The 22,323-nt window shown below is 40.7% G+C and overlaps 1 protein-coding gene across 2 annotated transcripts in view; it reads left to right on the top strand.

Moving 5' to 3' along the window:
* COL11A1 (collagen type XI alpha 1 chain) overlaps positions 1-22,323 on the top strand; it is a 172,414-nt gene that overhangs the window by 122,357 nt on the left and 27,734 nt on the right. For both annotated transcript variants that reach the window (XM_064147071.1, XM_064147070.1), the window contains exons 41-46: positions 353-406; positions 7,380-7,487; positions 7,943-8,050; positions 9,038-9,091; positions 12,300-12,353; positions 17,148-17,255. In XM_064147071.1, the coding sequence (XP_064003141.1) occupies positions 353-406; positions 7,380-7,487; positions 7,943-8,050; positions 9,038-9,091; positions 12,300-12,353; positions 17,148-17,255 (486 nt within the window). The remainder of the gene's footprint in view (positions 1-352; positions 407-7,379; positions 7,488-7,942; positions 8,051-9,037; positions 9,092-12,299; positions 12,354-17,147; positions 17,256-22,323) is intronic.

Genomic DNA, 22,323 nt, shown 5'->3' with positions numbered 1-22,323 from the left:
AGGTGGGCTTGGGCTCTTCTCCCAGGCAACCAGCAACAGAACAAGGGGACATAGTTTCAAGTTGTGCTGGGGAAAGTATAGGCTGGATGTTAGGAGGAAGTTGTTGCCAGAGAGAGTGATTGGCATTGGAATGGGCTGCCCAGGGAGGTGGTGGAGGCACCATCCCTGGAGGTGTTGAAGCCAAGCTTGGCTGAGGCACTTAGTGCCATGGTCTAGTTAATTAGAAGGGTTAGGTGATAGGTTGGACTCTATGATCTTAGAGGTCTTTTCCAACCTGGTTAATTCTGTGATTCTGTAAGAGATGAGCTGGGTTTTCACTTGTTTTTTGTTGTGTTTTGGTTTCATTTTTTAGGGTCCAGCTGGTCTGAAAGGAGGGGAAGGCCCACAAGGCCCACCTGGGCCAATTGTAAGTAATCCTTTGATGGAAATACAAATAAGAGCAGAGAGTAACATTTGTTTCTGCTTTACATGCCGTGATGTTTTCACCAGCAGCCTGTGAAACAGCAGACAGATGTATGTCATTCAAGGTGGTAATTCTTTTTTTTCCTAATTATCCATACTAAAAACATTTAAGGAAGGTGAATGCTGTGAATAGCTGAAGCCTTCTGCTCTCAGCAAGTAAGTGATTAGCTTATTGCTCAGTACTTGCCACTTACATAACTTACTGCTGAGATGGGCTCAGTACTTGCCACTTACATAAGTTACTGCTGGGATGGAAGTGGTTTTCCATAGTAGATTATTTCTACATTACTGGGAAAGAGCTGCTGCAGCATGCTTCAGGCTTTGCTTCTTGATTTATTAATTGTTGGTACTTGAATTCTTAACTACTGAAGTCTTAACGACTTTAAGCTGCCATTCTTTAAATGGATAACTTCCAAAATAAATGATGTGATGGTTTGGGTGCTCCCCACTCCCTCCACACTATGGAAAATCACCCAGACTAGACTCAGCTGCTCTGGAAGTCGAATGAAGCTTTATATTTACAGCTTAGCACAATATACAGGCAGGTATTTGCAATCTATACAGCTGTAGAGAGAAATAGACAAGTTAAAGGTAATACAGAAACACAACAGCCCTCCCAGAAACCAGAGTCCCCAGCAGGGCTCTCAATCGCTCTTCCACATTTCCCCTACCCCTCTCTCTTACCCCAGATCTTGTCTTATGCCCAAGGAAGAGTGGAGGGTTGGCCAAGGAGGTTAGGAAGCAGGTTTATTAGTCACAAAGGCAGCAGGTTAGGTTAGAGAGAGAAATACAGGCCACAGAGCCCAAACAGCGACTCCCTTATCTATGTTTGTGTTCTTGTTCTTATACATCTCAGCAAGCCTATGAGTGAAGTAGACATCACCACTGTTTCCTTTTCACAGCCTGTAATCTAATTCTTCTCACCTAGGCTCAAACTAGCACACATTTGTGCTTTACAATTCTTAACCATGCAGTAGACACGTTCCCAAAAGGCAGAAAAATGAGGTAGCTGGGAATGGCATGGAAGCTAGTAGAGAGAGTCAGAAGGGATACCATCCCACCTCACCTAAGAACCTGAACTGTTAGAAGAAAAGAGGACTCAAAATGAAGAAAGCATAGACAGAATAGTCTCTTCAGTCTAAAGGTCATGGCTTGATTTTCTCTGAAAGCAGCCCCTAAGGCTGGGCAAAGCTCTCAAGCAGAGAGTTAGTTCAGGTGTGCTGAAACAGAACTCTGCTAAGCATGCACAAACCAGACAGCATCAGCCCTGCTTTCCCAGATGGGATGCCCACCCAGCAGCCCTGCCACTGCTAGCCCAGTTCCTTGTAAATCCCATCATGTGAGGCTTGTGCTAGTTTGAAGCTAGCTGGAATCTTTTGGTAAGAAGAATTAGATTATAGGCTGTGAAAAGGAAACAGTGGTGATGTCTGCTGCACTCATAGGCTTGCTGAGATGGATAAGAACAAGAACATAAATATAGGTAACAGAGTTGTTCTCTGGCTCTGTCTGCCTGCACTTCTCTCTAACCTGTCTAACTAATCCATCTGCTTCCTAACCTCCCTGTCTGATTTGCCAATTCACCTTGAACATAAGGCAGAGTCTGGGATAAAGTAGAGGGGTGGAAGGGAGGTGGAAGGGTGGTTGGGAGCCCCTTCTGGGCACTCAGGTTTCTGGGAGGGCTGCTGTCTTTCTGTATCACTTTTTAACTTGTATATTCCTGTCTATTTCTGTCTATATTGTAAATACCTGCTTGTATATTGTGCTAAGCTGTCAATATAAAGCTTCATTCTAATTCCCAGCTCAGCTGAGTCTAGTCTGGGTGATTTCATAAGAGGTGGGGGGCAGCTAACCCCCAAACCGTGACAAGGCTGTGAGGCAAGAGCACACATCTCATTCAGTGACAGCAGTGTGCACTCTGCAGCACATGTGTTCAAGTTTTAGTTCAGATGAGCTCTGCTTTTCTAACCTGCATAGGCTTTACTTCAAAGTGGCAGTGAATGCCTGCATCTTCCCCATTTACTCTCCTTTGGCTCAAGTCATGGAGCTCTCTTGAAGCTTATGAAAGGTATTAAAGCATTGCTTTCCTTGGAAATTGCAGCAGCACTTCCAATACCCAGCACCATTGGGACTGCAGTGTGAAACTGGAGTTGTCATGCAGTATAGTCGCCGTCCCTGGAGCTGTTCAAGGCAGGATTGGACGTGGCACTTGGTGCCATGGTCTAGCCTTGAGCTCTGTGGTAAAGGGTTGGACTTGATGATCTATGAGATCTCTTCCAACCCTGGTGATACTGTGATACTGTAATACACAGCGTGTGGGTGTTGACAGCACAGGACTAACTGCTCCTTCACCTTATAAATCCATTCCTGTTGCTTCCTACTAAACATAGTGTGATGCCATAGTGTGATGCCTTGGGAGTTACCTACCCCCCTGCTCTTATGAAATCACCCAGACTAGACTCAGCCAGCTGGAAGTTAAGGAATGAAGGTTTATAGTCACAGCTTAGCACACTATACAGGCAGATATTTACATATAGCACAATATAATATGTGTATATATATATATCACAGTTTAATATATCACAAATATACACAGCTATAGACAGAAATACACAAGTTAAAAGTAAGACAGCAATTCAACAGCCCTCCCAGACACCAGAGTCCTCAAGAGGGGCTCCCAACCACCCTTCCACCTTCTTTCCACCCCTCTACCTTATCTCAGTCTGCCTTACGTGCAAGGTGAGTCTGGAGGACCTGCAAGGGGGGGTTAGGAGCAGAATTTAGTTGGGTTACACAGGGAGAAAAAGCACAGGCATCGACTGCCACACAGACACACACACTGAGCTGGTCTTATCTATGTTTATGTTCTTGCTTTTATACATCTCAGCAGGTCTATGAGTGAAGTAGACATAACCACTGTTTCCTTTTCACAGCCTATAATCTAATCTCTCCCATTAAAATACTCCAGTTAGCCTCAAACTAGCACACATAGACACAGGAGGAATCTCCTAGGAAGCTCAGTGCATTGTTTCCAGTCTTTGAGAAACAGAGGCAGAGGAATTGTGAGTAGACTGAAAAGAGAGCCTGAATATTAAACATTTGATTTAAACCACACTTCGAGTTCACTGCACTGCAAGCAGGTCACTTGAGGTGCAAACAGCACCAAGCTGGGAGCATTCCAGAAGCCCTCAGTAACATTCTTTTTTCCATTTGATCTTTAATTACAAACCTGTTATTTCGAAGGTGTTCTTCAATGAAAACAGGATGCAGAGATGCTCCTAATACTGGGTTTCTGTGACCATAATTAAACCACCAGAGCTTGCCTCTTGCTCTCCCAGTAGCTCATACGAGGCCATAAGCATCAAATAAACCTTAATTATTCTCTCATTTATTTTTAGGCAACAGAGAGGAGACACAGAAGTGTAATTATAATGAAGTCTTCATTTTCTGTTTATAATAGGAAGATGCTTCATGCTACTGGATGATTTTCCTTCAGTTCCTTGCCAATTTCTTCTTCCTAGTACATCTAGTCAATTACAAGCTTTGTTTGGCTAGTGCTTAGGGCCTGTGAGCACAGACAAATGACTGCTCCAAATGCTGAGTGTGCCAATTACTGTGCTTAAAGGGAGCTGAACAAAAGAAAGAGGCCCATGGATGCACTCCAGAGCAAGGATTTTTGCTAAGGATTTTTATTGTGAGGTTTTGGGTTGGTTGTTTTTGTTAACAGTTCTCTTTTATCTGCTCTCTTTGCCTTCTATTTGTTTTCTTCCCTTATACTACTGTGTGGAATGATGAATGCTGATGAGAGGAAGTTCTTTGGAATGTCAAATAGTCATTTTTCATTACCTCATTTGGGAATAGGTTACTCGAGCAGGACTCAAAGTAAGCCAGCTGCAGGCTACCTAATTAGCAGTACTGAGCTATCTAGAGCTACCTTTCCTCTTTTTCAGTCATGAAAACTGTCAGTCGTTGAGCATTTCCATCAGGAAAATGTCTTGTCACTAGGTAATGGATGCCACAGCTGGAATTCCCTAACTTGGCACAAGAAATGAGCTAACCCCCAGGTTACTAACGACTTCACAGCTGGAGAAGGGACATCCAAGACAAAGCATGTCATTGCCATTCTGTAGAACAGTTGTCAAGCAACTCCACAAACTAAGAGATTCCAGGCTGTGGGTGCCCCTGCAAGGCCACAGCTTAACCAGGATTTTAGGGGGAAAACAGAAACACAGAAGGAGAGAATGGAATCAAAAAGCTGCCTAAAATGCTGTGCTGAGTTGGAACCAAAGTTAATGTACACTGCTTTGATCAGAGGCTATTCTCACAGGGAAATGAGAGGAGCCTTGAAAACAGAAGGTGTACTTCTCGTTCATAATTCATCTGAAATTTAAGTGTAGTACATTACAGTGATGCAAAGTTAAATGTGAATAGCTGGCTGTGTAGAAAGAGCTACTAGAAATGATGGCCACTGTAACATCTATTGACTGTGTGGCCAGCAGGTGGAGGGAGGTGATTCTTCCCCTCTACTCCACTCTGGTGAGACCCCACCTGCAGTGCTGCAGCCAGTTCTGGAGTCTCCATTACAATAAGGATCTGGATGTGCTGGAGTGTGTCCAGAGAAGGGCCACGGGGATGCTCAGAGGGCTGCAGCACCTCTCCTGTAAGGACAGGCTGAAAGAGTTGGGGCTGTGCAGTCTGGAGAAGAGGAGGCTCCCAGGTGACCTTCTTCTGGCCTTCCAGGATCTGAAGGGGGCCTACAAAAAAGCTGGGGAGGGACTTTTTAGGCTATCAGGGAGTGACAGGACATGGGGGAATGGAACAATGCTGGAGGTGGAGAGATTCAGAGTGGGGGTGAGGAGGAAGTTGTTCAGCATGAGAGTGGTGAGAGGCTGGAATGGGTTGCCCAGAGAGGTAGTTGAGGCCTCATCCCTGGAGGTGTTTAAGGCCAGGCTGGATGAGGCTGTGGCCAACCTGATTTTAATGTAGGGTGTCCCTGGGCATGGCAGGGGGGGTTGAACTAGATGGTCCTTGTGGTCCCTTCCAACCCTGCCTGATTCTATGACTTTATGACTGACATAGGAAAGGTCTGAGTTATTTGGGAATTTTTTGCATCCTACTGCTGAGATGACCTAGAATTGTTCCTCTTATGAGAGCTGACAAGATCAAAGACCACGGTAGTATGGCTGCAGGGTAGTGAATTTTTCTTGTCGACTTCACTGAAGTCCAAGGAACTAAAACAACAGAAATAATAGAACTGAAATGTAGGCATTCACTCAAGACTTAAAAAGCCTTCCCAACACCTGGAGGGGTGATTCCTGGACAAACAATTGTTTTGCCCCACACTCATGCAAAATTCCACCTTGCTGAGGTAATTTGCCATGCCTTTGGAACAACCCTTGGGTATTCTCTTCTGCCACAGGTATCTCAGGGCAAAGCCACCTCATTATGCAATTAGTACCAGTTATGCTAAGGGAGTCAGGCCAGCAAAAGGATGCCATCAAGAAAAGACAAAAAAAAATGGGCTCTGAGAGTTAAAAGCAGTTTAAAAACTCCTATGTTTCCAAAAGCCTAAAATTTGTTCTTGCTTTAATGTGGGTGGAAAAAAGGCTGCACAGCGCCTCCAGTTCCACCTATTACTAACCCATTCCATAGAGCAGCACCTCACTTCCAGCATGTCAGTTGGAAAAGTTTATCAGTCAGCTTAGATTGTTACAAAATATGGAGATGTAGATCTATAGATAGCATCTATAGATGATATATGGCAAAAGCTGCACTCCTTTAAGAATGCTCGGGGACAGAGTGGCTGGAGAGAAGCCAGGAAGAAAGGGACCTGGGGGTGCTGGTAGATAGTACCTGAACATGAGGCAGCAGTGTGCCCAAGGGGCCAGGAGAGCCAATGGCATCCTGGCCTGGATCAGGAACAGAGTGGCCAGCAGGACAAGGGAGGTTATTCTTCCCCTGTACTCAACACTGTGAGGGCCACACCTGGAGTGCTGTGTCCAGCTCTAGGGAACTCAATTCAAGAGAGATGTTGAGGTACTGGAATGTGTCCAAAGAAGGGCAACAAAACTGGTGAGGGGCCTGGAACACAAACCCTGTGAGGAGAGGCTGAGGGAGCTGGGAGTGTGCAGCCTGGAGTAGGCTCAGGGGTGACCTCATTGCTGTCTACAACTACCTGAAGGGAGGCTGTAGCCAGGTGGGGTTGGTCTCTTCTGCCAGGCAAGCAGAAACAGAACAAGGAGACACAGTCTCAAGGTGTGCTGGAGGTCTAGGCTGGATGTTAGGAGGAAGTTGTTGGTGGAGAGAGTGATTGGCATTGGAATGGGCTGCCCAGGGAGGTGGTGGAGTCACTGTCCCTGGAGGTGTTGAAGAAAAGCCTGGCTGAGGCACTTAGTGCCATGGTCTGGTTGACTGGATAGGGCTGGGTGCTAGGTTGGACTGACTGAGCTTGGAGGTCTCTTCCAAGCTGGTTGATGCTATGATTCTATGATAATCAGCCCAACACTGTGTGGCCCAGAACTGCACTAACAATCTGGGCAGGGTGTGGGTTACTGCTGTGTTTTGGGATGGTGAATGTGCTTTCTTCACAAGAGTATGGTCATGGAGTTTTGGAAACACAGGGGAAAAGCATTCCTGGAACAGGCTGAAGCACACTGCTGTTACCATGCATAAATGATACAGGAGGGTACACTCATGAAAAAAAGGCATTGAAAAGGTTAGTATGGAACAAGAACTGTTGAGTATGAACTTCAGAGTAGTTCTTTCACCCTTGTTTTTGTTACCTGCATACAAGCTGGGTGTGACTTCCTTCTGCCTGCTGGAATCTCAGTGACTAACAGCTGTTTCTCTGTCAGCCTGGGTCATGAAAGCCACCAGCAGTTATCAGGGCTCAGAACTATCCTACATGATTTTCTTTCCAGGGTTCACCAGGGGAACGTGGAGCAGCAGGCACCGCTGGCCCAATCGGTCTACCAGGTCGTCCCGGACCTCAGGGTCCTCCCGGCCCTGCAGGGGAGAAAGGTGCACCCGTAAGTAATCAGAGGGTCACACAAAGCCACCACAGCGCACACCTTTCATTCCAACATGTTAGCACTTCCCACCCACCTTTGCACCACAATCTCAGAATAGCTGACCTATTCCATTTCTGGGTACAATTCAGTCCATTTCTTGTCGTGGCCTCTAGCCGACAAGGGTCAAAGGCATCACTGTCACAGCAGGGAGTGAATACAAGAGAGAAGGTTGTCAGCTGAGTCTTTCATTGAGACTTGGCACTCAGGCACTCTGCATTCGAGTGCAAGTACACTTGGTATCAGCTTCCATTATTGCTTAATATCATTTTGTGATGTGTTCTCTTCCCTTTGTAGTTCCTTTCTGCTGTTTGGGGGGGTTCTATCTATTTTCTGTTGGTAATGTGACTGTCAGTGCCGAAATCTTCATTAGGCTCCTGTAATAATGTGGATCCCTTTCTTTTCTTCAAAACCAGGGTGAAAAGGGTCCTCAAGGTCCAGCTGGCCGTGATGGGGTACAGGGTCCTGTAGGTCTTCCAGGTCCTGCTGGTCCTAGTGGTTCTCCTGGAGAAGATGGTGACAAGGTGAATCTTCACACTGGATATTAGCACATCTGTGAGATGCACTAATGTGGTTGTAGCTTTCCTCACAATGAGTATGGTGATGAAGCAATTTCTGTCCCTGCCTCCCCAGACTCCCTCTGTAAAAACCCTACAAATCCCTTCTCTAATCAGATGCCTGAGGGACAGATACCATGGGGCATTGGGATTTGTGCTCAAGGACTAGCACACTAACATCTACCCTGGCGTGAACGTCAGCAAAATTAATCGAGGGAGGTGATGGTAAACTTGATTTCTGCCTGCATTAGAAACTCATTCTGCTGAATGAGTGAGATAAAATGTTCCCAGGAATGCAGAGTGATATGGAACCACTGGTGAGAGTTTGACAGTGTCAAAATAATGTGCTTGCAGCAGAGATACTTTGTTGACTTTTGACAGAATTTAGGACACAGCACCTTTCAGGATCATCTTTCATGTCTGCTTGAACTGCTGCTGTGCTGTTAGTTTGCATAGGGCAAAGGTAAAGACTCTGAGGTTTGGTTTTGTGATGCATGAGTATTATCTAGCCCACAGATAGTATCTACTGTGATTTAGTTTATCTTTCATTATTGGCTAAAGATAACTTTTCTTTCCTGTTGATTTGACTAATGTAGAAGTTTTGCAATACCATGAGACACAGTTGCTCAGTCACAGACAGTTGGATGAGTTTGTGCTTTCCCCTGAAGTTCATGTCAAAGATGACATGGGGAACACAGCTTGCTTTTCTTACAGCTCAGTCCAAAGCCAGCTCTTGCTGCTCTTTGCAGCATAGCAGTCAGTACCTGGATTAATATGACATGCTCTTGATCAGCACAGAATCACCCTCCTTAGGCCTTCACACTTGGAGAAGCAGCACAAAACACAGAATAATCCTCTCAAAGGAAGCCCTTAAAGATCCTGTGATAACTTCAGCTAAGTTTGAAGGAGACCATTTTGGACCAAAAAAGTTTAACTTCTAACTTTCAATTACAGGGTGAAATTGGTGAACCAGGCCAGAAAGGTAGTAAAGGTGACAAGGGTGAAAACGTGAGTAGCAAACTCCTTTGTTGATCCCATTCTTTGTAAATAAAGAGTAATCATTCATGAGGCACACAGGCAGCCTTGCACATGAGTCAACAGCAACAACTGGATAGGGCTGGGGATAGGTTGGACTGGATGACCTTGGAGGTGTCTTCCAACCTGGTTGATTATATGAAAAGACTCTTCAAAACCCCTTCAGAACCACGTGGAGTTGTGATGCAGCACTAGAGGTTTGTACTCAGAGAGCCATGTACATGTTAGTGTTCCTCATGCTCCTCCCCAGAGAGAGTGATTGGCATTGGAATGGGCTGCCCAGGGGGGTGGTGGAGTCGCTGTCCCTGGAGGTGTTCAAGCAAAGCCTGGCTGAGGCACTTAGTGCCATGGTCTGGTTGATTGGACAGGGCTGGGTGCTAGGTAGGACTGGATGAGCTTGGAGTTCTTTTCCAACCTGTTTGATTCTATGATTCTGTGAAAATCTACTTTTATGAGAATTTCATAGACAATAACGTGGCAAAAATATGTACCAAAAGAAGACCTTTTTTGTTTGTTTTAAAGGTGCACCTTTCAGTTATGTCTGTGAGAAGGACTTCTGCAGTTTTCACTGCAGAAAACAGACTTCTTATAAACCTCACTTTTCCAAGAAATGCACATGCAAACAAATTGTGAACAGGTTCTGCTTCAGACTAAAATGACTTCTGCTCAATCTGAGATGAATGATACAATTTATCAAATTAAAGCATTTTTACAAGGCAATTTTAGAGCTATGGACTTGTTCCCAGCTAACTAAAAATCCATCTCAATCTATTTACTGTTGTAGTTGTAAAGCAGCTGTGGGATACAGAGAGATAGATGCAGCTCCTCTTTGGCCACCTCTGTCTGTGCACACAGAAAAGCCACGTTCAAAGAGGGCAAGAGGAAGCCTATGAAGCAGATCAAGGTCCAGGTCCACTTCAGGCTTTGTACATGATCACATGCTTACTCTTCTTTGCCCTTGGACATGCCTCCTCATTAGAGATGCTGCTGCAATCAGCAGCAGAAACAAATAGATGCTGCATTTTCTATTTCAGTTCATTTTAGCAGAGCTACTTACGCTGAGCATTAGACTGTGGCCACAGCTCCCAGAGTGAGTACCAAAGTATCCAGGCACATGCCAGCAGCTGGCTCAAGGTGTCTGCATCGGAACCATTTGAGAACATATCCTGTACTCTCAGTTTCAAGGCTTAAGGCATTTGGGAGTATAATATGTTGTGCTTAACATGCAGGACTCAGTGTGGGTGTTGCCTCATTTGTATGGAATCCTGCTTGCTCTCCATTGCAGTCATTCAACCATGACCGTTTCTGAGCGTGTCCATCTCAAAGCTGCTTTCCTTTCAACATGCCAACAGATGTTTATTTGGGCAGGGAGGAAAGCCTTTGCTAGCCACTTCTGAAAGATTCTGAAGAGGTAGGAAGTACCTAGACCTGAAATCACAGGGCATAAAGAGGAAGGACAATAGCTAGACACTTACAAAAGCCTTGGTGCACATTTAGAGCCTAAACCAGCAAGGACCCTGAGCAAAGAACTGATCCCTCTTTCCTGTTGAAGAGCTGGAAACATCTTCAATTCCCTATTGAAACTATCAGGGATTTATGTTTGGGGGACTTACCTCTACCAAGCCTAACAAAAATACTATGTTGCCATATTCTCGCTAGGGAGGCAGCACAGTTTTGATGCACATCCTCTCTTGAGGTTCAAATGGCCGCCTCAGCTGTCTTTAGTAATTGAAGATTTACTCTGGATGATTCTGGTCAGTCTCTCACCATTCCCCCTCCAGAGGAATGGGAAAAAGAGCCTGGCCACATGTCCAAATAACCTCTCATGAAGCAATCACCAAGTACCTTCCAACAATAGCTCACGTCAAAATGAGTATTTGAGATTAAAGATATGGAGATCTCCTTCAAACCCTATAAAACGAAGGAGCAGGTGGAAGCACCCTGCAGAGGGTAGAAGCAATCCACTCCAGGATTACTTTTTCATTAACAATTCTTGCCTCCTATTTCCCTTTCTTGTGGTAACTCTCCCAGTCAACAGAAACACTCCTAGGAGTCCCCTCAAGGAGAGATGTCACCATAGAGCTTAAGAGCTTTGCTTCACATACTGCCACCAGGCCTGTGACAAAACAAAGGAACACAAAAGAGCAGCAATACGTAGTTGGACACTTCAAATGCCCTCAAATGCCCCAGGAAATAAGATGGTCTAACATAGATGCAAATCCCAAGGAAAGAAGTAAGAATATGAGAACTAAGAAGTTCACTTTTTCTAATCTTGGGTCTTTTAACTCCAAGCATCATTTTGCACTGAATTAGAATTGCCTGCCTTGAAACTGCAGACACCTGCCTTGCCATCTGCAATGGCAGCACAGAACACAGCCATTTCCAGCTCTAAGGGTTTATGCCTTACCTTCACTCTGAATCAGCCTAGTCTCTCCAGCTGGTGCAAATCCAGACTGGCCACACCATTTTAACCCCATCAGAAACTAGTATCTCATGTTCCCATACTGGTTTAGATATCTTCATTACATCACAGCTAAATCTCCTGCAATGTAATCTAGGGAATTATTATTCTGTGAGGAGACTGAAAGTAAAAATCAGATGTTCCTTTCAGAGCCATTCTGTTGGAAAGAAAGGTTGAGGTTTTCCACACAGATCTCATGATTATCTGGTACTTGTGACTCAAAACCTGCCTTTCAGTTTGACTCGTGTGTACTTGTGACTCAAAACCTGCCTTTCAGTTTGACTCGTGTGTACTTGTGAATCAAAACCTGCCTTTCAGTTTGATTCATGTGTGTATAGGGAATCTAATTTCAGTATTCTGAAACATTACAAATGCACTCTCAATAAATCCATAGAATAGTTTAGGTTGGAAGGGACCTCAAAGATCATCCAGTTCCAAACCTCTCCCCCTGCCCCACCATAGGCAGGGACACCTCCCACAAGAACTGATGTGAAGTGTGTTATAGGTGTGCAAATCTGGGGTTTTGAACTCAAAAGCCAAATGATGATTGTTTGTACTGAGTGGAAAAGAGTTATGAGTAATGCTTCATTCTTGATGGAGAAATGGAGAACTGCTTAATGGACCTCAATCATGCACACAGACTTACCTCTGTATTTGTGTCAATCTCACTCCAGGTGCTGCAATTAGTAAATATTCCTTCTGGATGTTTGCTTGTTTCAGGGTCCTCCAGGTCCACCAGGTCTCCAGGGTCCTGTCGGTGCTCCTGGGATAGCTGTAAGTAAGATATTCAGAGAAACCTCCAATCTTGCTGTAACTCATCTGATACTTGAAGTTCTTTGAACTGCATGCTCAGAAATGTATTTCAAATCATGGAATCAATGACTCTGGGATTCTGTGATTTAAAATACTGAGAAATCCAGTGAGAAATTGATATATATTGAGAAATGGATTTCCAATCATAGAATCATTGATTCTGGGGTATGAAATATTGAGAAATACACTGAGAAATATTGAGGAAATTGATATATATTGAGAAATAGATTTCAAATCATAGAATCATTGATTCTGGGGTTTGAAATATTGAGAAATATACTGAGAAATATTGAGGAAATTGATATATATTGAGAATGTATTTCAAGTCATAGAATCATTGATTCTGTGGTTTGAAATATTGAGAAATATATTGAGAAATACTGAGAAATTGATATATATTGAGAAATATATTTCAAATCATAGAATCAATGATTCTGGGGTTTGAAATATTGAGAAATTGATATATATTGGGAAATCTATTTCAAATCATAGAATCATTGATTCTGGGGTTTGAAATATTGAGGAAATTGATACATATTGAGAAATATATTTCAAATCATAGAATCATTGATTCTGTGGTTTGAAATATTGAGAAATATACTGAGAAATATTGAGGAAATTGATATATATTGAGAATGTATTTCAAATCATAGAATCATTGATTCTGGGGTTTGAAATATTGAGGAAATTGATACATATTGAGAAATATATTTCAAGTCATAGAATCATTGATTCTGGGGTTTGAAATACTGAGAAATTGATGTATATTGAGAAATAGATTTCAAATCATAGAATCATTGATTCTGGGGTTTGAAATATTGAGGAAATTGATACATATTGAGAAATATATTTCAAGTCATAGAATCATTGATTCTGGGGTTTGAAATACTGAGAAATTGATGTATATTGAGAAATATATTTAAAATCATAGAATCATTGATTCTGGGGTTTGAAATATTGAGAAATATACTGAGAAATATTGAGGAAATTGATATATATTGAGAAATATATTTCAAATCATAGAATCAATGATTCTGGGGTTTGAAATACTGAGAAACTGATACATATTGAGAAATATATTTCAAATCATAGAATCGTTGATTCTGGGGTTTGAAATATTGAGAAATATACTGAGAAATATTGAGGAAATTGATATATATTGAGAAATATATTTCCAATCATAGAAGCAATGATTCTGTGGTTTGAAATACTGAGAAATATATTGAGAAATATATTTCAAATCATAGAATCAATGATTCTGGGGCTTGAAATATTGAGAAATTGATACATATTGAGAAATATATTTCAAATCATAGAATCATTGATTCTGGGGTTTGAAATACTGATAAATATATTGAGAAATACTGAGAAATTGATATATATTGAGAAATATATTTCCAATCATAGAATCAATGATTCTGTGGTTTTAAAATACTAAGAAATACATTAAGAAATTGATATATATTGAGAAATATATTTCCAGTCATAGACTCTATGATTCTGTGATTTTAAAACACTAAGAAATATATTGAGAAATTGATACATATTGAGAAATATATTTCCAGTCATAGAATCAATGATTCCGTGATTTGAAATATTGAGAGATAAATTGAGAAGTACTGAGAAATATTGAGAAATGGATATATATTGAGAAATGTATTTCCAATCATAGACTCTATGATTCTGTGATTTAAAATATTGAGAAATTGATATATATTGAGAAATATATTTCCAGTCATAGACTCTATGATTCCGTGATTTGAAATACTGAGAAATACACTGGGAAATATTGAGAAATTGATATATATTGAGAAATGTGTTTCCAATCATAGACTCTTATGATTCTGTGATTTAAAATATTGAGAAATATATTGAGAAGTACTGAGGAAATTGATACATATTGAGAAATGTATTTCCAATCATAGAATCATTGATCTGTGATTTGAAATATTGAGAACTATATTGAGAAATTGATATATATTGAGAAATGTATTTCAAGTAATTGATTCTATGATTGGAAATACATTTCTGAGCATGCAGAGTTCAAATCACTCTTAACAGTTCTATTTCTGAGAAATATATTGAGAAATATATATATATTGAGAAACATATTTCCAATCATAGAATCAATGATTCTGTGATTTAAAATATTGAGAAACATATTGGGAAACATTGAGAAATTGATGTATATTGAGAAATATATTTCCAGTCATAGACTCTATGATTCTTTGATTTGAAATATTGGGAAATTGATGTATTGAGAAATATATTTCAGGTCACAGAATCAATGATTCTATGATTTAAAATACTGAAAATATATTGAGAAATACTGAGAAATTGATATATATTTCCAATCATGGAATCAATGATTCTGTGATTTAAAATACTGAGAAATCTATTGATAAACTGATATATATTTAGAAATATATTTCCAATCATAGAGTCATTGATTCTGTGATTTAAAATACTGAGAAATGTATTGAGAAATACTGAGAAATTGATATATATATTTCCAATCATGGAATCAATGATTCTGTGATTTAAAATACTGAGAAATCCATTGAGAAGTATTGAGAAATTGATATATATTGAGACATGTACTTCAAATCATTGATTCTATGATTGGAAATGCATTTCTGAGCATGCAAAGTTCAAATCACTCTTAACAGTTCTGTTGCTGAGAACTACATTGAGACATATTGAGAAAGTGATATATATTGAGAAATATATTTCCAATCATTGATTCTGTGATTTGAAATACTGAGAAATATATAGAGAAGTATTGAGAAATTGATATATATTGAGAAATGTATTTCCAGTAATGGAATCAATGATTCTGTGATTTAAAATACTGAGAAATATATTGGGAAATATTGAGAAATTGATACATATTGAGAAATGTATTTCAAATCATAGAATCATTTATTCTGTGATTGGAAATATTGAGAAATACATTTCTCAATATATATCTATTTTTCAATATATTCCAAATCATTGATTCTATGATTGGAAATGCATTTCTGAGCATGCAAAGTTCAAATCACTCCTAACAGTTCTGTTGCTGAGAACTATATTGAGAAATACTGAGAAAGTGATATATATTGAGAAATATATTTCCAATTGTTGAATCATTGATTCTATGATTTAAAATACTGAGAAATATATTGATAAATTGATATATAGAGAGAAATGTATTTCCAATCATAGAGTCATTGATTCTGTGAGTTGAAATACTGAGAAATATATAGAGAAGTATTGAGAAATTGATATATATTGAGAAATGTATTTCCAGTAATGGAATCAATGATTCTGTGATTTAAAATACTGAGAAATATATTGAGAAATGTATATATAGAGAGAAATATGTTTCCAGTAATGGAATCATTGATTCTGTGATTTAAAATATGGAGAAATATATTGAGAAATTGATGTATATTGAGAAATATATTTCCAGTCATTGACTCTATGATTCTTTGATTTGAAATATTGGGAAATTGATATATTGAGAAATATATTTCCTATCATAGAATCATTGATTCTGTGATTTGAAATACTGAGACATATATTGGGAAATACTGAGAAATTGATATATATTGAGAAATGTATTTCAGATCATAGAATCAATGACTTTATGATTTAAAATACTGAAAAATATATTGGGAAATATTGAGAAATTTATATATATTGAGAAATATATTTCCTATCATAGAATCATTGACTCTGTGATTTAAAATACTGAGAAATATATTGGGAAATATTGAGAAATTGATATATATTGAGAAATGTATTTCAGATCATAGAATCAATGACTCTATGATTTAAAATACTGAAAAATCTATTGGGAAATATTGAGAAATTGATACGTATTGAGAAATGTATTTCCAATTATAGACTCTATGATTCTGTGATTGGAAATACTGAGAATATATTGAGAAATACTGAGAATATATTGAGAAATACTGAGAAATTGATACATATTGAGAAATGTATTTCCAATCACAGAATCAATGATTTTGTGATTTGAAATATTGAGAAAGATATTGAAAAATAGATAGATATTGAGAAATGCATTTCAGATCATTGATTCTATGATTGGAAATACATTTCTGAGCATGCAAAGTTCAAGTCACTCTTAACAGTTCTATTACTGTCCACTTATGTGCAGTTTACTACAAACAAGCCTGCACAGGTGTTATTTTATTGCAGATTTTCAGCAGGGCAGTAATGGGAAGGAATCATCATAAAATGAAATGGTATAAACAGTGACTGGGGCCCATGCTTTCAGTGAGCACACTGGGTGCTTTGTGTGCAGGCAGTGGTAAAAGCAGCCTGGGACCAGGCACACTTAAAAGAGAGTCTTCTATGTAAAATCCACCTGATAGCAGGTAGGATGGTTTTGATTTTGAGTTCGAAGGCCTTGTGAATTCTTCTACCATGAAGACTGGTAGAGTGATATGATAGTCATATTTACTCACATTGAAGTAGTCAAAAGCTAGAATGGTTTTGCCAGCTGTGAAAGAGGTACTCCTGGAAAATGTCTGCAAGCCATGCAGTATTGTTTGACTTGTGTTAAACCAGAGCATATGCTGCTGTTGTGCTTGTGTAACGTATGAGACTCCATCAGGGTGGGATGCATGCGTTTGTAAAGACATGAGGAGTGAGCCAGAGCCCTCCTGCAGGTGTTTGCGTGTCCCTGGAGCTGGATCTGTTACTAGCAGACCTGTGATGCCTTTGCTTTTCACTCTTTCCAAACAGGGAGGTGATGGGGAGCCAGGCCCAAGAGGTCAGCAAGGGATGTTTGGACAAAAAGGTGATGAAGGTCCTCGAGGCTTCCCTGGCCCTCCAGGCCCTATTGGCTTACAGGTAAATTCCTTTATTATTCTGCCTTCTACCTGTAAGGATCTTGATTTCTGCATCCAAACCTGAGTATTTTCTTCTATTATATAATGGCAGCAGTTAAGAACCGAAAGATTCCATATTCACAAAGTTCATGTCTAAATAGCAAATGGAGTGTTGAAGGAGATTGGCAGGTCACTCTGAAGCTGAACTCCAGGCTAACACAACCTGTAGAATTTCATTTATGGAGTCCCAACAGCCTCTGTTTTAACAAGAGCCCTTCTTTGTGCTGCTGATCCACATTGTAAGGAAAGATCCAACTTGGAGGCATATTTAAGACATCCTTGTCATCTACTGTCTTTTCACAATGGCTTTGGCCAACATAGTGTGTTTCTCTTTGTTACAATGACAGACACTCCTCGTGTTCTGAAAGATGAGCAGAATTCCCTGATGCTTATACTCTGCAGCCATCGCTGGCAGCTTTCTACAGGTGCCTGCTTATTCCTCTTACACTTGTTATTGGTGGTGAATAACCACCAAGCAAGCACACAATAAACTCTGGGTGCCTCGTTGCTACAGCCAGAGACTTACAGCTGGAAAATCCTGGGGTTTAAAGAAGACTATTTCTTTTAGCATACCAAAAGAAGAACAAGACATGCAGGACTTTGGCTTTGTTTCCATGTGAATCAGATTAGAGCACAGTGCCCTTTGAAATGCTTTTTAACCCACATATGAAACTGTATTGTGGCTCATTATATGCACACTCCTTTTCTGTACCATGGATATTCTCTTCTGGCAAATCATAGTGATAGTGTTGACTGTAGAAACCAGTATGGCTCCTTTCTAGCTGCCATCTCTGAACTGCCTCCTCTCTTGCACTAAGCTGAATGTCAACCTGTAGCTGCCATAAACTTGTCATGGAGGCAGGGAATTAACATGTGTGTGTCAGGAATTGCAAAAATAGAATGATTTTCTTTTCCTGGAACCCTGCCCCCAAACTGTATACAAAAATTAGTTTAGTTTATTGACAGCTTCTGTTTGATAGGGAATTTCTTCCAGAAAAAGGGTATTATAGGCAAATTCAGATATTTAGGGAGTCAGGAAGTGGAAAAGGCTAAGCTATAAACACAGCTTTACCCCACTATCAATCAGGCTAAGCAGAAGATCAAGGGAACAGCAGGTCTTACAGAAGTAAGTATTCAGCAACAATTCCTTGCTAGATTCCTCTGTGGAAGCAGCCTTCTGATGCTGCAGGCAATATCCAGTAATAGAGATCCACGCCGCAGGAGCCCAAGGCAAGTGGCAGAGCTACCAAACTCATAAATGCCTTGAGCACTTCTTCCATGAGTGGGATGGTCGTGGAACAACACTGTCTTCACAGTGTCAGGGGAGAGCCAAAACTGCTAGCATCCCAGTCCAGGAGGCAGCCAGGAAGTTGGCTACTAATACAGTCCAAGAGGGGCTGGTCTTGATGCCAGGAGCTCTCTCTCAGAGGACCCCAGGGCTTGCCAAGCCTGCAGGTTCGCACAGAAGGGTGAAAAAGTGGGGAGAGCCATCCAAAAGCATGGATGGGATAAAACAGAGAGCCGTACAAAAAAGTTAGGAGCTGTCCAAAAGCAGGGAAGGTTCAGTCACAGCAGGAACCTGTTCTGTCGGGCACTCTCTCAGGAGCTCTTTTTTCAAGGCAGGGACCTCTCAAGGTGGGAACCCTTTTCCTGTTCTCCCTTGCTCGCTTTCTCCTTATCCTAGACAAAGTATCCATTTACCTTTTACACTGGGTGCAAAAACCCAGCCAACCACCAGCCTGATTCCAGTGTGGGCTTCTACACAGGTCAGCCCATGTGCGGAAAGCACCTTTTGCTGTTTCCCCTCCAAGCCTGCAGGGCAGGAAAGCAGTTTTCACACCTTCTTCTCCCATTCAAATCCACAGAGAGGGAGAGAGAAGAAAGGAATTTAGGGTATCTCAGGACAAAACTCTGTTACATAAAGGAGTTCACAAAGAATTTCATAAAAGGCTGCAATCCTCCGTGGAAGATAAACGGTTGATAACTGCACTAACAGAGATGTCTTGTGTAGATTCATATTGCCTTGGAAAACATCTTTCTTTTCAGCAGTAACAACTCAGGATAAAAGTATTCCTAATTGCCAATAGGAATTGCTGAGGTGTTTGCTGATATGAGTTGTTGAGGTGTTTGTTTGCTAATAGGAATTGTTGAGGTGTTTGCTAATAGGAATTGTTGAGGTGTTTGCTAATAGGAATTGTTGAGGTGTTTGCTAATAATAGGAAGGAATTAATTATTGTTGAGGTGTTTGCTTGCTAATAATAGGAAGGAATTAAGGAATTAGGAATTATTGTTGAGGTGTTTGCTTGCTAATAATAGGAAGGAATTAAGGAATTAGGAATTATTGTTGAGGTGTTTGCTTGCTAATAATAGGAAGGAATTATTGTTGAGGTGTTTGCTTGCTAATAATAGGAAGGAATTATTGTTGAGGTGTTTGCTTGCTAATAATAGGAAGGAATTATTGTTGAGGTGTTTGCTTGCTAATAATAGGAAGGAATTATTGTTGAGGTGTTTGCTTGCTAATAGGAAGGAATTATTGTTGAGGTGTGTGCTTGCCAATAGGAATTGTTGAGGTGTGTGCTTGCCAATAGGAATTGTTGAGGTGTCTGCCTGCCAATAGGAATTGTTGAGGTGTCTGCCTGCCAATAGGAATTGTTGAGGTGTCTGCCAATAGGAATTGTTGAGGTGTCTGCCAATAGGAATTGTTGAGGTGTCTGCCAATAGGAATTGTTGAGGTGTCTGCCAATAGGAATTGTTGAGGTGTCTGCCAATAGGAATTGTTGAGGTGTCTGCCAATAGGAATTGTTGAGGTGTCTGCCAATAGGAATTGTTGAGGTGTCTGCCAATAGGAATTGTTGAGGTGTCTGCCAATAGGAATTGTTGAGGTGTTTGCCAATAGGAATTGTTGAGGTGTTTGCCAATAGGAGTTGCTGAGGTGTTTGCTAATAGGAGTTGCTTAGGTGTTTGCTAATAGGAGTTGCTTAGGTGTTTGCTAATAGGAGTTGCTTAGGTGTTTTCATTATTCTAAACAGTGAATAAAATTTCTTGTTAATTTTCTCAGCTCTAGGATATAGTTTCAGCTCCTGCTTTACAATAAAGTCCACCTCCACATTTTAAGTTTAACAAGCGCTAGGCTACATAAATATAAAGCTCAATTAGTTTGAGACTTCATCCATTGAAATCTATCAAAGAAGGAGCTTTATTTCTCTTAAGATTTTAACTTGAATATATTGGTTCATGGCCTAAGATGCCACATTTGCTAAACAGCACTGAAGGAATCAAAAGTTTGTTTCATTTTGTGGCACAATTCTCCCTGTAATTATGAGCTGCTGAGGTGTAACAGCTTAAACTGTTTTATGTATATGGGTGCTAGGTTGGACTGGATGATCTTGGAGGTCTCTTCCAACCTGGTTGATTCTGTGATTCTATGATCTTGTCTTTGCAATGAGACTTTGCTAATGTATGTGCCTTTGATTCTATGTATCATATAGAACCTATGATTCTATAATACCCCATGGTAACCACACTGTGCTTACTGCAGTTAAATTCCACTGATAGTACTTACATTAAGTAAAAAGTATTTTTATTCATAAAAGTGAGCATTGGATGTTTATGACTGTAACTGTGAGCTTCTTTGCTACTGCATTTTGATAAGATTTATGAAAATAGGGAAGTTTCTTTAAGAAAAAGAGCTGAAAGCAAAGAAAAAATTAAAACCACTATAGGCCTGCCCAGGTTATTTTACAGTCAGTTTGTAGCCATTTCACTTACATTTTGAAACATTAGATGACAAAACTCTGATTTAGTTGGGGCAGGAATTATAAAATATGTAGTTAATTTTACTTCTGGAAGGTCCTGCCCACAGCTATATACAAATTAGTTAAGTTTGAGTGCTGATTCAGTCAGGAAAGTCTTCACAAGGATGCTTACGGGCAATTCATTCATTTAGGAGAATCAGAACATTGGGAAAGCTTAGCCACAAGATGGCTTTGTCCCCCTCACAAATAAAAGGCAGCCTAGAGCCCGAGGGAAAGCCTGTTCTACTCACTGTGGTGGGGTAGAAAACTCAGTATAGTCCCTGGCTCCTTTCTGGCGGTGTTGGAACTGCTCAGCTCTTGAGAGGCTTCCAGATCTTCCCAGGGTGCTGGGAAAGAGGCAGATGATCTCTGGGTCCTCTTGGCATGGAGGTTTGCAGAAGTGCAGGCAGGAGCACTTGCAGGTGTGCAGAGAGCACTATGTCTGTGGCACTTCTTGCCACATCATGAGGCACTTAAATGACTTCTCCTGGGAAACCTGAGGCACTTAAGTTTCCAGGTAGTTCAAGCCCAAATCATCAGAGCTAAGCTGGTCTGAAGCACAAGGCAGAGCAGAACATGTTGGCCAAGCGCAGTGAGGCAGAAGCAGCACAACTGCTTGCAACCTAGCTCAGTTTATATTATTTGCCTGAGTGCAAAGGCTCCTCTGGCCACAGAGATTCACCAATCAGAAAGGCATTTGCAAAACTGACCCTATTAGGTGACCCCAGGGCTTGCTCATCTTTATTTGGGCAAGACACCAGCAAGTACCTAAACACCTGTGAGTATCTATTTATCACTTTGGGAGGGAACATAATGGCTCAAGCCTTTGTTTTCTTCCTGCCCTTGCATCTGCCCATCAGCTGAAGGGTGGAGTAAACCAGGACATCTAATAGGCTTATTAGCCTTCCAGGACAACATCTCAATTACTTCTTGCCAAGAGGAACCGAAGGTAGTACAAGCACACCATGTTCAGTAACACAGGAAATACTCTCAGTGAAACTGGTGGTGAAATAGTTCACCAAATGGCTTGGGAAAGGCTTTTCAAACCCAGGTTTAATTGCCCTCACAGTTCTATAAACAATTCCTCTGCAAGCAGTTGAATGAGCTGTTTGGGTTTAGTGTGACCATGAAGCATAACAGAGAAGGCATTCAACTTTCTAAGCTAAATGTCTTACGTTCACAGGGTAGAACTAAGTAAGTGTACTGTTGGCAAGGGGAAGATCTAGTTTACCTGAG

Source organism: Pogoniulus pusillus, chromosome 8, assembly GCF_015220805.1.
Source record: "Pogoniulus pusillus isolate bPogPus1 chromosome 8, bPogPus1.pri, whole genome shotgun sequence".
NCBI lineage: Eukaryota > Metazoa > Chordata > Aves > Piciformes > Lybiidae > Pogoniulus > Pogoniulus pusillus.
This window is presented reverse-complemented; position numbering and strand designations above follow the sequence as displayed.